Source organism: Mastigoproctus giganteus, chromosome 1, assembly GCF_048544385.1.
Source record: "Mastigoproctus giganteus isolate SK-2022 chromosome 1, ASM4854438v1, whole genome shotgun sequence".
Taxonomy (NCBI): Eukaryota; Metazoa; Arthropoda; class Arachnida; order Uropygi; family Thelyphonidae; genus Mastigoproctus; species Mastigoproctus giganteus.
In genome coordinates this window covers 276,728,330-276,745,448 of record NC_143575.1, presented here as the reverse complement: position 1 = coordinate 276,745,448, position 17,119 = coordinate 276,728,330, and the positions used below count along the sequence as shown (strand labels likewise).

At 36.3% G+C, this 17,119-nt stretch overlaps 1 protein-coding gene across 1 annotated transcript in view; it reads right to left on the bottom strand.

The window, feature by feature from the left end:
* Positions 1 to 17,119, bottom strand: part of LOC150092017 (RNA-binding protein FXR1-like) — a 308,330-nt gene that overhangs the window by 106,401 nt on the left and 184,810 nt on the right. Inside the window, exon 10 of the mRNA XM_090377720.1 lies at positions 6,823 to 6,901. Within this exon, the coding sequence (XP_090233846.1) occupies positions 6,823 to 6,901 (79 nt within the window). The remainder of the gene's footprint in view (positions 1 to 6,822; positions 6,902 to 17,119) is intronic.

The window sequence follows — 17,119 nt, the reverse complement described above, 5'->3', positions numbered from 1 at the left end:
CCCCGCTATTTCGTGGTAGCTGATTTAATATAAAATGAAACCTAAAAAAATGTGAATTTTAAAGCGCAGTGAACATTTTCCGCCATAAAAAACATGGGTGTGGCTAAAATTATCTTTCCCGGTCAAAACAGCACTCAGTGGTGGTGGGGGATGACAAAATCGCGAGCGTGGATGTTTCTTGCTAATCCTTGTTCAGTATGTGTTATGCGCTTGTCATGGAAGGTTTCGTCGTTTGCTTTTAATTTATATGCTTATAAATTGAATAAATTTATCAATTTATAAATTGATATGCTTACAAAAGTGATAAATCTACGTTTTGCAGTGTAAAACAGGCTTTTTCGAGTGTCTTAATGGAAGAAAGTGACTTTACTGTGGACAAGTTCTTTCTAACCCGTACAAAAATATGGCTATGAATAACAAGGGAAATGTGAAAAGATCAAAGAAGGTGATGACATTAGCGAATAAAAATTGAGTTATTAGATAAAATTTCTAATGGTGAAAATGTCTCCTCAGTGGCAAAACATTATAAAATCAATGAGCCAACGGTACGATCAATCAAAAAATCGGAAGAAAAATATCCGTCGTAGTGTCCGTGAAAACGCACTAATTGCTTCAAAAATTTGCTCTGTAACGCATGATGTTAAATTAGAAAAAATGGAAAAGGCTTTAAATCCGTGGATAGAAGACCGAACTCAAAATAAAATTCCGTTAAGTTCAACTCATCATTCGTGAAAAGGCAAAACTCCTTTATCAACACTTTAGCGAAACTGGTGATAGCACTGGCGGGATAAGTTTTTTAGCTAGCAAAGGCTGGTTTGAAATTTCTAATAAATATTACATTTAATATTAAATTGTTTCTTATTTTCATTTCGATGCCATATGCTTGCATTTCACTATGTACTGTCTATGTACATAGTCATATTATGAAGGTACATATAATACATACATAGACAAAAATTTTAGACTAGTTTTCTTATATATTTCATACTTTGGAACGGAACCCCTTTATTACTATGGGAGCCATAACTCAGTATTCACGGCATTTCTCAGGAACGTAACCTCAGCGAATAGCAGGGGTTTACTGTATATATATATATGGATATATACAGAGAAAGAATCAGATCTAACAGGCAGAAAATTGAGTACGGGTGCCGCTATTAAAAAAAGGTTGAAAACCACTGGTATGGTGAAATCATCAATGTAGAGGGTATTGTTTATCATTGGTGGAAGTTGTTTTGTGATAGCTTATTTTTTATAGCATAAAGCGTGGCATTTAAAAAAAAAGTTCCTTGCAAAACTCCTTCCTCTTGGTGAAATACTCAAGAGACTGCAGATCCTAAATGAAATTGAAATAGGATATTATAAAGTAGTTTTTAATAAAAACAGGAAGGATACCCCTAAAACCAAAATTAAGAGGTCTCTTGTAATATGCTATTCTTTTTTGATATCCAAGAAAACCGACACTAGATGCTTGGATTTTATAAAAGCACCATGATGCATGTTTCTAATTTAATTAAATTATCCAAAGTGACCTGTTTCTAAATACCTGAGGCAGGCATTCATCATTCTTTCTAGGATCCATTCCTGGTTTGGGAAGGCAAAGGCAATTGCCTTTTTCAGGAATCCAAAAATTCTTTGTTAACAAAGATTCCATTAAATAAAATGGAAGAAAGAAAAATTGAAGAATGAATAAAATGGTGAAAGCTGTTTTATCATTTCACTATGGATGTAATGTGATTCAAGAGCACTTGCCTATGCAAGAAAAAGTGCTGCACGTAATTTTTCCTGTGTTTAAAGCTTGTTATATGGTTCAAGACATTTTGAGGGGAAGTTTAATGCATGTTTCTCACCTTTTTTCCTTTTAGGGACAGGAACTCCTTTTTATTTTAATAATTTTCCACAAGAACTTTTAGTTCTGGAGAAAACGGTATTATTGAGTTTCTTGCAAATGTTTCTGCTAGGGTAGGGGTGGCAAACCTTTTTAAGGGTGCGTGCCAAAAAAAATTGGCTAAATATTTTAAAAAAACTATCCTCATGTTTCAGAACAGAAAATGCATAATGCTTTATTATCCTTTTTAATAATCATGTCAAATCTTTCAACTCCAAGATTCTTGAAATTCTCTGCTACCCCCCCCCCCCCATCTTCATTTGAAGATTTTTGTTTCTTTGCTAGTTGAGCTGACATTCTAAACAATCTGTAAACGGTAAATAGCAATTAAAATATTTATGAGAATTTATGGGAATTAATGAAGAATAATCATCACGCTACATACAAACCGTAATTGGCAATGAAGGAGGCTACACTAAATATTGAATGTAGATAATATATCTCACATAACTTTACCAATAACTTATGTTCTGAATAAATATGTGAAATATACGAATTTTTTTTGCTAACTTCGTTTCACAATTTTGCCAGTATGTCTCACCACTCCGACTTCAAACAAATCACTGCATGAAGTTTGAAATTTTTTTTTAGGACGCATGTGCCCAAAAAATTTTGGCACGTATGCTATGAGTTTGCCACCCCTGTGCTAGGGTATTTGCAGCTGCAGTAGGATCTGCAACAGCATATCCATTGTGCTCTAGGATAACAGAAGAGCACAGTGGGTATTTTCCTTTTGTTCTCCAGATTTTACACCAGACTACTTTTGAGCTAGTACATTGGGTTATGGATGAAGTAAAACTGATCCAAGATTTCCTTTGATTCTCATTTGAATATAGCAGGCTTTGGCACATGCAAATTTAAAGGATATTAAATTTTCTGTGGCAGGGTATTAGTAGAATACACCCCTGCCCACGTCTTGTTTAGGGCCATTCTTGCTGCTGTGTATTCTGAATTCCACGAGGGTTTTGGAAATGGTAGAAACCATACAGATATTTTTGAAATTTCAGAGAATTCTGTACTGCATCGCTGATGGCTTCCTAGCTGACTCTTGTAATATCAAACTATGCCAAATGTTCAAAGGCATCCTAATCAGCCCTATCAAACTTCCACTGCATATTCTTTGATGGCTGACATGGTCTTTTCTCAGAATAAATATCACAGGAAAGTGATCATTCCCGTAGGGATTTTCTTCAGCCTTGCAAGTAAACAAAGGGAGAAGAGGAAGACAGCTTTGGAGAGATGAATGGTATGTGAAAAATATTTGTTACAAAATTTAGGATTGTTTGTTTGTTTGTTATTTGGTTTTTAGGAGCATTAGCAACTAAGGCCATATTGCTCCGGGATATGCGGTGGTCATTCCCTGACCTCTTCTCATCCTCCGTATTTGGTGATCACGGGCTCGAACCCCGGTCTAATCAAGAAGCATGTACTACGCACTGCTGCTCCTTCCCACCTGGCTACGGAAGCACTGCACAAAATTTAGGAGGGAGAGCCTGTACTCATTTCATGGCCGTTATATTATGTCTGCACCATCCCACAGGGTATTATGTCCATTAAGATCACATAAAAGAATAGGAGCAGACGTGCATAATGAGATCAAGGTCCTCTAGGAAATGTTGAATCCTGTGTAGAAAATAGACTGAACAAACTGTCACGAAAAATCCTATCTTCTGGTGTGATATGTTCAGCTCTACCTCAAGTTTCTGTATTTTCTTTCTTCTCTCCCTTTCACCTCTGGCATGCTTGAGAGTATGCAAGGTGCTCTCCCTGGTAGATAATGTATGTAGGATTTGAGGTTGAACAGACTATAATTTTGTGTTCTAGGCACCACGTTGAGGGCATGCACTTGTAAACAGCCACGAGAGGTTGTTTACAAGTGTCCATATTTCTGAAGCTCAAAAAAGCATAGCAGGTTAGGTATGTATAGCCTTACCGGGTACTGCAAGCAAACCAGCTGTAATGGAATTTGGAGATGTCAGTGAGTTGGAGGTAAGGGTTCTAGCAGAGACTAGGTTTTCATCCTTATGCATCAACACTCATTTGGCGACTGTCACTCCTAGTAATTTTAACACGGACAGAATATCCTCTTCAGACTATCAAAATCCCAGGCAGGGATCATGCCATGAGATGAGCTGTGTTACAGTAATCAACATTCCCCCATTAGAGGTGGCTCAAATGAGCTGTTCTGAGTGCTTTACATATTTCATTTCAATGAAGGCATCCGTGGAATGCAGCCTTGTTTAGATTTTGGTGATCCTACCAACCCAACTGGATAAAGAGTGACACTTTCCCCTATAGGTGTCTCAGGAACCTAGGTAGTGGTAGACCTGACACCCTCTTCTCTGGGCTTCCCCCCCCCCTGGAGCTAGTACGCTTGTTTTTGTCATTACTTACTAGTAGTGATCGTGTTTGGATTCCAGAAGAAAGATTTAGATTATAAGAATTCATACAAATTTTTTGTTTTCAGTACCCAGGCACCCATTCTGTGTTACCATAGAGCCAAAGGGAAGCCAGCCCACTATCTAGCAAGTAATAAATGTGCTTGGGAGTGGAATGCCAGGGTTACCCAGGCACCACATTCACAACTCCACAACCTAATACTTATCTTGAACCACAAGAGTAGGTACATGGCATTGACATAGTTGAACCTTGTGGGCAAACCCACTAGCCAACTGATATCTTGGACAAGCCATCCCCGGACCACCAGTGTTGTTGAAGCAACAATCAAAGTAGTGTGCTGGAACTGGGCACCTCAATCATCAGGATCCCCCTTCCAAGTTTCGCAGTTTGCAGTACATGGAAAAAATGCCAGATTTAGTATTAGTAAAGGCCGCATGGTGCAAGAAAGCCTATGGCTTATGCTGCACCAGCCAAAAAAAAAAAAAAATCCGAACAAAACAATGATAAAAATAAATAAATAAATAAAATAAATAACTAAATAATAATAATTAATAAATAAAAAAAAATAAAATAAAATATAAATAAAAAGGAAATTAAACCTATCATCCTATGCACTTCCCTTACCCGAAAGTACTATCCAGATGACCTTTGAATTTCCCCAAACTGTCGGCCTCTACCACCCATGAAGGCAACTTATTCCAGTAATTAAAACTCGCTGGCTAAAATAAAACTTTCTGCAGTCCAATCTAAACATTTCCCCCCGTAACTTGAATTTACGTCCCCTAGTTCTAGCATCATTTATAATCTTGAAAATTTTGTCCTCATTCATTTTACTGATGCCTCTCAGAGCCTTAAACACCTCAATCAAATCTCCTCTAAGGTGTCTAGTTTCCAAACTCTGCAACCCACATATTCGAAGTCTTTCTTCATAAGGACGCCCTTTTGCCAATCTCACCAGGTGAGTTACCCTTCTTTGCACCCTTTCAAGAAGCTCAATGTCTTTCTTTAGGTGCGGTCTCCATACTTGAACACAGTATTCCAAGTGTGGTCTAACATAAGCCTTATATAATGGGATTATCACGTCCCTATCTCTACTTGCAAAAGTTCGATAGATCATCGATAGGACACCATGGGCCTTCCTTGCAACCTGTTTACAATGCTCAGAGAATTTCATGTCTGACCGTATCGTAACACCCAAGTCCCTTTCCTCCAGTACTGGGTTTAGTTGAACTCCACCAAGTGAATAAGTTTTTTTGGGATTACTGTTTCCCAGGTGTAATACCTTACACTTTGTTGGATTAAAGCACAGCTGCCATTTTTCTGACCATTCTTGAAGTCTATCTAGGTCTCTCTGAAGAAGCTCAGCTTGACAGTGATCATTAACTACTCTACCAATTTTAACATCATCTGCAAATTTAGACATCACGCCCTCTATCCCTTCATCAATGTCGTTTATGAAAATTAAAAACAACAGTGGTCCTAATAATGATCCATGGGGAACCCCACTTCTTACATCAACCCAATCTGAGGAATAGCCATTTATCACAACCCTCTGCCTCCTGCCCTGAAGCCATCCTTCTATCCATCTAAGGATTTTCCCAGTGATTCCAACCTGTTCCAGCTTATAAAGCAACCGCTCATGTGGGACTGAGTCAAAAGCTTTGCTGAAATCTAAATAAACAATGTCGAAATTATTCCCTAAATCCAGCTCGTGAGTGACCCTTTCGAAATAGCGAACCAGATTTGTTAAACATGATTTTCCCTTTACAAAACCATGCTGAGTATCCTTGAGAATTTCAATTCGATCCAAATGATCTTGAATTCCACCCTTGATCATTGCCTCCATGATTTTCCCTACTACTGAAGTCAGACTGACAGGTCGATAATTTCCAACTTCACTTTTAGAGCCACCCTTATGTATGGGAGATACATTTGCAGGGATTTCTATGGTGGTAGCTTGGAACCCAGAAAGTGAGCATTAGATTCCAGTTCTGATAACTGTAACACAAGCAGCATCACTGGTGTTACACATTACAGGTGCCCACATCAAGGGGTCTTATCTTAGAAGGGATGTAGATCTGTCTGGAATGTGGTACATGGAATGGCTATGGAGAAGAAACAAGATTAGTCATGGACACAAAAGGGCACTTTTACCAATAAAAGAATTCAGTTCTGAAAACTGAAGTGCTTGGAAACAAAATGCTTCCGAGAGACCTCATGAAGGATTTAAGGCTTTAAACGGAGGACCTCCCCCAAGAACTTATAAATAGCAGCCTCTCAATTTATAAGTGAAAACTTTTGTGTTTATATTCTGGAAAATAACAAAAAATTTGAAATGCCAGCAGTAACTTTTCCCAGTATGCGTATTTCTGATTCCCCTCCAAAATTTAAAATAAATGGAATGATTGGGAAAACAGCATAGAATCTAGCATGTGGTAACAAAGCTTCTTTCAATACTGCAAGCTGACAGAATGTGGTGAATAAGAAAGTAACAATGCAAGAGGATTTTTTAATTTAAAACATACCATACTTACCAACTAAGAGTCTTGGCACAGGAATAGATTCCTCTGAATATTCCAAAATACTTCTTGCCTTTTTCACGGCTTCTTCTGTCTGTAAAGATTAATATGAAAGTTAGTTTCAAAGGCATATTACACTTTTTAAATTCACATCTGAAAACCTGAGTTATCAAAAACAATCCTACACTTTCCTACAAAATAAAATATCTACATGTTAAAAAGGAGGAAAAGAAAAAAGTAGGAATTGAAGTATTACTAAAATCTGCAAATTCATATTAGAGGGCTCAACCATTTTTGGTGGAAGTGCTTTTAGAACAGAAAATTATATTTTCAACTAGAAGCATTCCCCTGGGGATGTAGAAAGCTTGCAAAAATAGAATACTGAAACCCCAATATGTAATACAAATGGATATATGAGGGTTTCAGAACAAAAACAGCCCTTGTTAAGAAATGATGAAATCGAGTTAAAAATGCATTCTAGTGGCCAAGTAAGATACAACTGGGTTGCATTGTCTGTCACAAAAAATAATCCATGTCCTGTGCTATAGAGCAGTGAAATTTCAGCAGTACTCCAAAAAAAGCCTTGTCCAAGCTCTTTCTTACAAATGCAACCTTTGTCACTTGCCAGACTTTTTTGGTAAAAAGGTGGCCATAATGTGCAGATGGTAGAGCCTTACTTATTAATTATAGTTCTGTATTTGTTGGGTGTTCAAATTAATATAATGTAAGTTAAGTTCATAATGGTTTTAAAAAGTGATGTTTTTACTAATAATTGGTTAAGAAAGACAGAGAAGTGAAAGAAAGAAAAAACATAGTGAAGTTGAAGTTAAAAGGAGTTGAACACGTTAATCATGTAGGAAAAATTTTTGCAGCCAAAAGAATATAGAAAACTGACAATTGCCAGTAAGTTTATATTACTGGTTGATTTTTTTGGATTCATTCTTTTTATTTGCAGTCTATTTCATTTTTGCTGCATAGATAATGTGTTTATATCAGGTGTAGGCAGTACCAGTGCTTCATTGACAGTTAAAAAAGAACAAAGATTCTTGCACTGCTTCTACTAGAATGAGCAGCAGCCTTGAAAGCAAGGTGCTGGGTATTTCAAAGATGGTTGGAAATCATCATGAAAAGTAAATACATGGGCAGCGTTAGCTAACGAAGAGTAAGAATGGGTGCATGTATACTTGCACCAGGAGTATAGTAAATACATTTGATGAATTTGAAGTACTGGTCAAGACATCAAAAACAGACACTGTTGGGATTTCAGAAATGTAGTGTCACTCAGATATAAGGGATGCAGAATTTGAATCCGAGGAGTATAATGTATATAGAAAGGATATAGCATATAGTGTCAACCAGAACCAGGTGTGCCCCCCCCCCCAACCAACTCATTGTAGGTTCTTCGGATGTAGGTCTGTTTATGCTTCATGAGCTTGGTCAAGCTATGGCAATGGGAAAAAATGTCCAGGAACTGACTTGTTGGAGAATCAAGTAATAATTAGGTTTTATGATCTTTATTCAAATGTTCTGTTAACCCATATGAACAAGTGTCTCCTTGAAGGATTTTTTTCTAAAACCGTGGAAGGTTACTTTGTTAAAGATACTGCACAAACCAGGGAAACCTAGATCTGACCCTAGGGCATACAGGCCTATTTCTTTGTTGGCAAATATGGGCAAGCTTTTTGAGAGGTTGTTGCAACTGGTTTGCGCCAGCGATAGCTTTTTTTAGTGTAAAAGGCACGTGTTGTTGTTGCTGGTGGATTTGGCTAACTTGCAGAATTGGACTGAAAGAGACGGGCTCCAAGAATCCAGTTTATTGTTGGAAAACCACTGGTGTTCGGATGTTCAGTTTGGTTTTAAAAAGGGCTGCTCTACTGAGGATGCAACCATCACCCTTATCAATTATATTCAAAATTCTCCAGCAAAGCATTTGCTTGCAGTTTTTATTGATTTTAAGGGTGCTTTTGACTCTCTTTGGTGGGAGAGTGCCCTCAGATCTCTTCGCCTTGCTAAATTTGATAAATATATGCATATGAAGTTATGAGATCCTATTTTTGTGAAAGAGAAATAAAGGTACAGGCTAGACATTTCAGTATTCCACCCATATTTCCAGATGTTGCCCTCAGGGATCAGTAGCTTATAAGAGATCAGTGAATTGGTATCAGAGTTACCTATGCTGATGATTTGGTTATTGCAATTGAGGAAGGTCTCAAGGTTTTGGAGGAAAGGATACAACCAGTGCTTGATGATCTCATTATTTTGGCTAAGATAAACAAGCTTAACCGCATCATGGATTATCCCGAGATATCTTGTTTTTAGTTTTAAAAGTTATTTGGAACAACACGAAATATCTCGGGATACAATAATATCTCCAAATTTAGGATTGAAATGTATTTTCCCTGGCTAATTTTGCATTAGGCAGGTAAATCCAGAGTTTTCTCAGGATTTTCTTACGCCTGGCAGCAACCAACTGGCTTTCGTTTTACTTATATTGTACAGCAATGTCAGAACAGTAGCGTGCATTCCTTTGCCGCCAATAAGCAAAATATAATTTGCTGCCCTAAATGCAGAATACTGAGCCCATGAAAATAATTCACAAAAACAATATTGAAAAATATTTTGGCACCCTCTTGAACTGCCGCCCGTAAGCGACGATTACCTTGCCCGTTCACTTGTGGCGGCCGTGTGTCAGAATGTAGTTACTTCCCGAATACCGCTTGTGCGTTCCATTTGATTTTTTAAATTTATTTATATAATGAGTAATGAAGACTTTTTCTGTGCCTTCCTTTTAGTTCAAGCACTAATTTATTAAAAAAATCTCTACAATTTGCATACTTTTTGGCATACACGAGATAACTTGGGATAGCCCAAATGGGTTAATTACTCCCCATGTATTTTCTACGAAAAAATTAATAAAAAACACAAAAAAACTATACAATGAGTATTCGCATGATGCATACTTTTAATCTGTAAAATAAAAAAAGTCAATCCATTACGGCACATTTTTCGGAAAAAAATGTTCAGGGGAAGGGTTAAGGTCTCTGTGGGTAAAACTAATTTTATGATAGTAAGAAATACTTAGGTATTTTACTTGATGATAGATTAAGTTTTTTTTACCACGTGACTAATCTCACACATAAAATAAGGAATTTTACTGCTTCTGTGTTGAGAATTTACAAGAGGGAATGGTGTTTTAATAAAAGAACTTAACTATTATATTATAAGACTATTTTACTGCAGACTGCTTCGTATGCGGTCGGAGTACGGCAAACCATAAATGCCAGAGATGTAAATTTTAGTGTAGTGTTGGCATGTTGTTTCTCTGGCCACTTAGCCATGGGTCCCCCAGTTGCCTGTCCTTCCACAAGGAGGTGGACCTTCTCGTAATGAAGGGACAGAAAGGTAATGAGACGTGGGGGATGTATGCTCTTAGTTAAGCATATAAAATCAAAGGTCGTGCATACAGTTGACATGGGTGGCCAGTGCAATCTTGAATGAATTTGGTGTGACATAAAAAAGCAAAGCTGAAGGCAGGAGTGTGTTATAGGCCTAATGACTGATGAGTACAACAAACAGCTGTACAGAGAAATCGAATGGGCCAGTAAATCAGAATGTCTTACACTGGAGGATTTTAACTTTCCAGATATTGACTGGAACTTGTGGATTTATTAGAGGATTGTTGTTGATGGTGTTTTAAGTGCAATCGCTACTTAGGCCATAATTGCAATCTCAACCAGAGGGAGTAAACTCTTGATCTGATTATTAGTACTGATTCTTCATGCATTAAGAATCTGCAGATAAAGGAACCACTAGGAATCACAGTATACTGATGTGAGATTTACTTAAAGATGTAGCTACCATCAGTGGAAAAGGGAAGGGTTTTTGCTTTTGTAAAGGTGACTACAATAGCCTCAGGCAGTTTTCTATACAGTGGTTTCTGATGATGTTCCCATCAGCGAATTGTAAATGGGAAGAATTCAAGGAATTAATTCATAGAAGCTACGAACTAAGAAATGCTCTTCGAGGTATTGGCCTAAATAGATGTCAGATAAACTGACGAAACTCGTGACAGAGAAGAAAAAGCATGGGATGACTATAAATTAAACCCAGCAAAGAATACTTATGTAAACATTAGAAGGAGATGAATCAAATTGGTTCATTCGATATCGATGGTTTGAATGTTGATGATCCTGCTCAGGTTGCTGACAAACTGAATGAGTATTTGGCATTTTACATTCACACATGGGGAATTCTTTAGGGAGGGGATGCTAGAAGTTCATCAAACTCTAATAGGGAGCTAAATGACTTTGTAATAACTGAGAGGAAAGTGAAGGAGAAATTGTTGAAGTTAAACATAAGGAAGGCACTTGTGGTGGACGGGATCTATCCAGTTATATTAAAGGAGGCAGCAAAGGAAGTAAGCAAACCTTTACCCATAATTATGAGAGCTTCGTTGAACTTAGGCGAAGTTCCCACAGACTGGAAATGTGCAAATGTATCCACAATTCACAAACGAAGATCAAAGAGTGGCATGAGTAATTTCAGATGCGTTAGTTCTATTCCAGGGAAAATAATGGGGTCACTGGTTGAAGTATTACAGGATCATCAAGATAAGGCTGCAATTATACTTCAGACACTGCATGGGTTTGTTAAGGGGAAATCATGTCTGATCAATTTAATTGGATACTGCGATGTGGTCACAACCGAACTGGATGAAAAAAATAATATTGACATCATATACAGTAGAGTCCCGATTATACGAGGTAATGTGGACGTTGGGAACCTTAGATAATCAAAAAGTCGGATGGAAGGTTTGGTAAATTATTATTAAATAAACTCAAATACATTACGTGATGATGTATACTCTATTCTCAGGTTAGACCAACTTACTGAACATAACGACTTAATTTTAGTTGTTAGTAGTGAGCTCGCAAGAGCCCATTGTTATTTTTTTTGAAAATTTGTGAGCCCATTGTTGAGATTTATTTTACAAATGAAATCCTGAATGCAATTATTGAGTATCCAGAACAGAAACTACGGTGGGGCACGCAGGGGCCCACTCCCAGCATTTTAATGGCACAATCGATCGGTTAATGTATTTTAAAATTGCTTCATTTTTGATTTAATCACATTCGGACCTCTGTTTAACTAACTTTTTTATAGTGAATTTTTTTGATTCCCCTTGGTAATTACATTTAAAATAGTTTCCGTTGAACAAAGAAAATTTCCATGTAACGAATGGATTAGGAGAGACAACTATGTATGCATTGTTCTCACCTCTGGCATTTAAGCAATTTAGGTAATTAGAAAGTGCAAATTAAGGGCGAAAGGGATTACAATTTCACAATGTTAGTGGTGTCTGTAAAACCTATGCAGTCACATACCGAGAAGTCGCGCTAGTCAATACGCTTTCCATAGCCAGTCAGAGGATTAAGAAGATTCTCGACACGGATTATAGCCTCTGGTCAACCTGTGTTGTGGTTCCCCTTTATTCTGACAAACGGGCATATATTTTTCGGAGAAGTGAGTGACCCACTCCTTCCAGTAAATTTCTCCTGTCTGTGTTTACATGGTCACAGTAGCAGATTATCCGTGTGATTTAGACATTTTGCACAGTATTCAAAGAACTAGTGAGAGAGTAACATAGAGGAGGGGAAGGAGGAATTGAGACAACTGAGATATTATATAAACTTTACGAAGATGAAATGTTGACAGATTTTGAAACTTTGTCGAGCCTTTCACTGTGTAGAAAATGTTCTAAAATATAATGGCACACAGGCAATAATAATAAAAAAAAACCCATCACCAATCTCCAAAAAACTAGCGCGAATTAAGGATGACTGCTAAAGAACCTGATGTGGAAACTATAAAGATCGGTCGTGTGTTCGGGCCACGATGGGCAGCTTTTAGCTTGCGGATGGCAATTGTGGGTTGGAGGAATCATCCCACTCTGTGCAAACATTTTGAATCAGAAGTTAAATATTCTGGATTATTAAATCGACTTTTAAATTTGGAATTTCTTAACCATTTAGCACTAATGGTTGACATCCTGCAAGAGCTCTCTTACCTTTCAGAAGCTTTACAGAATCACAATGTTAATGTAAAAGCATATAAATTAATTATTCAAACTATCAATGCTATTGCTAATTTGAAAAATTCTGAAGGAAATTATGAAGCTAAAATTGAGAGCATATTGAAGTGGAAAGAATTTCAAGGAATCAAAATTGAAAGTAAAAAAATTACACTGTGACAAGTTATTAAATGCATTGTTTTATCATTAAAGGATAACTTATTAATAGAACAGGGTGATTTTAAATTAAATAAAGAAAATAACGATACCATTGAAAAAATTTTTAAACACATGCTACCCAAAATCGTGAATTTGAAAGAACTTTCATCTCAGTGAGAAGACAGTGAAAACCGAATAAGAAATTTAAGTTTCCTGATAAAATATGAAATAAAAATTAATGATTTTAGAGATTTTGTTGAAGACAGGTTATCTTTAAAATTGAGTGAAATTACCTTTTCAATTAAGAAAGCCAGAAATATCTTTGAAACCATTGCCATTAGCAGTGCTGCAGCCGAGCTTTCAGCGTAATGAATACTATTGAGTGAATGAATGAATGAATAATGTTGACAATTAAACACGTTGCAGATTATGATGACCATAGATCTAAATGGAAAACCATTGCTTCAATTTGATCCGGATCGTTATGTCAAATCACTCCACTGTAATCACCGCTCAGGTATTGAGCAAAGCAGAAGATCGACAACAAATATTAATAAAGAGCGTAAATTGTATATGGCAATTTTTAGAATAAATTTTTCTTGAATACAGTCGGTCCTCGTATAACACGTGTTTACATTACACGAATTCGATCATACACGATTTATAAATAGGGGAACGTTATCTTATATAACACGAACCGAATTCGCTTATGCACGATTCGCCTTTGTGTTTACAAGAAATGGCAGTCGAACGCGGAATCACCCCAACCGAATGCAACACGATAGGAATGAAGAAGATTCTGAAAATGTATTTATGTGTTTTATATCAGTGGAGGGGAAACACATTTCACCATAATAACGTAAAAACCCACACAATTCCAGCTATCGATAATTTGCAATTGCAATTAGATCGAGTTTACGACCAGTTTATAACAGATTCCACTAGCAGAAACGCAATTGGAAATTGTTTTTATTGTTTTTTGGTAGTAACCCCTAGAAATGTGCTTTAGTAAAATGTGAGGTGTTAATAGTGTATCTCGGCCTTTACGGTGTTGTTTATTCAGTTGCTACACGCGCGCAGCTTTGTTTATGTGTATTAAGCGTGCCTCCTCGTTTTGTAATTGTGCTTTAAAAATGAGTAAAATACTTAAAAGGTGTGAAAAGGAAGCGTCCTGGCGAAGACACTGCAGATTCAGAGAGAAAAAGAAAACAATATCGATAAACAGAGGCGGACTGGGTCAAAAATTCTTACCCGGGAAAATTTATAGTGGCCTCATACTACGGTTTATGGCCAAAATCACATCGGCCTCTGGCCCACCGGGATTTCCCGGATAAGGCTTATGGCCAGTCCGCCTCTCTCAATAGAGAAAAAATATGAAATTGTGAAACGCTTTGAGCGAAATGAAAGACCATGTGGTATTGCACGTGCTACAGACCTAAATGAGGCAATGCCGAGAATTACAAAGAATGCAGAGAAAATAAAAACAACTTTCATAGCGGGAACAACTCAAAGTATAATTAAAATCCATTAGATTAAGACACAAGAATTGGAAGAGATGAAACGGCTGTCTTTTCTATCTGTTTTTCGATTTTCTATCTATTAGTATTATTAATATACTATATAATAATTAATATATATTATTATATATTAATATTAATATATATTATTAATATACTATATAATAATTAATAATATATTAATATATTAGTATTAAAAAATACTAAAAATACTTTATTATAATATAATAAATAATACAAAAATATTTTTTATTATTTATTATTAATTAATTTATTATTTATTTATTATTAAAAAAATATTTTTTATTATTTATTATATTATAATAAAAAAATATATTATTTTTTATTACGTATTTTAATCGTTATAAAATACGTAAGTATTTTATAACGATTAAAATTACCAGATTATTTATTGTGTTTGGTAATGTTTTGGTTCCAAATGTGTGTTCAATCTTGGGTGGTCGGCACCTAACCCCACTTTTCCCATAGGGCCTGTTGTTTATATTGCACGATTTTGCATTGCACGAGGGTTTCTAGAACACAACTATCGTGCTATACGAGGACAGACTGTATTTGTGAAATAATTTTTTTCCATGTAATCTGTGATTTTTTTGTGTACTTTTTCTAGAAAGTTTGTTTTTTTATGTAATATTTGTTTCTATATTGTGGAATGCTTTGTGATAGTTTTTGTTATTTGTGATATGGAAAATATATCACGTTATTTTTTATTCACAATATTAAAATTTTATCATGAAAAAAATATATCCATTTTATTTCCCTAGTTGTTAAAAAAAAAGTCGAATAAAAAAGTTGCACATATGCCAAGAACGTGCAGTTTATGCGAAATGTCCTTCACGTTTCTTTTAGGCATTTTGATTTGTATATATCAATTACAAAATAAGAGCTTTTTTTATTTAAATATTTTATTGATGATTCACAGATTTTCATAATTTCTGGAAGACAAGATACAATGGATTTATGATAACTAAAGTAAGAGTGTATACTTGCAGGTGCAACATATCTAAATATCGCTTTAAAATAGCACCGATTGGTGTACTGATCTTGTAGCTGAAGCGACATAGGCAACTGTTAAGGGCACCTAACAATGGAATTTAACGAAAATGCGAGACGAAAAAAGAAATTGTTGACAAATATTTGTATTGTTGAAATCATACTTACTGCAGTAGTAACTTCAGGAAGCATGATTGTGACATCATACCATTCAAAAATTCTAAACGGTTAGAACTCCAGATACCGTCATATCCAGTTATCATCGTAAGGCGAGGCATGACGACCAGGTTTTTAAATTTTTTTAGATAGACCTAGGAACATTTTACACATTCACTTATACACATGGTTAAGGGGGTAACCATGACTAACTTGAGATATCATACCAGTCACGAAAAATGCATCATGCGCTATAATCACAGTACTAGTAGTTGTTGTTGTTTGGTTTTTAGGAGCATTAGCAACTAGGGCCATATTGCTCCGGGGAGATGTAGAAAGGTCAGGGAATGACCTTCCTGCATCCTCTATATTTGGTGGCTCACGGGCTTGAACCCCGGTCTAATCAAGAAGCATGTGCTACGTACTGCTGCTCCTGCCCACCTGGCTACGGAGGCGGCAAGTATTAGTAGTGCGAGCATGGGAAGCGCCTCTAGTGGAAGCCATGGATGTCATCACTTCCATGACCGATCAAATTTACTCAGTAGAAAGTCGGAAAAACTGTGAACCCATTGTTAAATATTCACAGCTCACCACTGTTTAAACTGTTTTATTATAAAAATTACAAGGCATAGACAAGAAGAGTATACAGTTACAGCTATTAGCACTACACTTTAATATCATATAAAAAATTCCTTAATGGGTTTCTGTTTCACAGAAACTCCTTGCTTTTTAGTTGCTATGTTTTGTAGGCGCCTTAGTAACAAAACATTGTCGAGCATGGTATCCTCCTGCTATACAATATAATGCAAAGCTGACACAATAGCATTTAGATCTCACGTGTTTGTCTTTTTTTTTTTTTTCCCCTTTTGTAGTTTCTGCGCACTCTTCACGTCTATCTTTTTGTTCATCAACAAGCTTTATAATCATGTCATCAATCATTTCTGGCTGTTAATTAGAATTCATCCCCTCTTTAATATTCTCTGTAGTTAGAGTGTCCAAAACAGAAAGGTTACTGGCTAGTTCTAAAAGGGATTCTTCACCTCTTTCATCTTCATTTGCCATATTGTTCTTGTTGATTTCAGTTCGGGAGGATAAAATAATTTTCCAGGATTTAATAAGAGTAGATGTTTTACCATCGTTCCATGCTTCTGACAACCAGTAAATAACATCCTTCATGTTTTTTTTTCAAGATTCTCAACAGTATTGGTCCCTGTTTCAAGATATGTCGCCTATAGTTGCATTTCAAAGCCTCTAAAACACCTTGATCTATAGGTTGGAGAAGGGATATCACATTAGGTGGCAAAAACAGAGCTCCGATGTCACCAAAAACTAGTTTACTTTCGTCTGGATGGGATGGAGCAATGTCTAAAATTAAAAGTGCTTTATGGGGAAGTTTCTT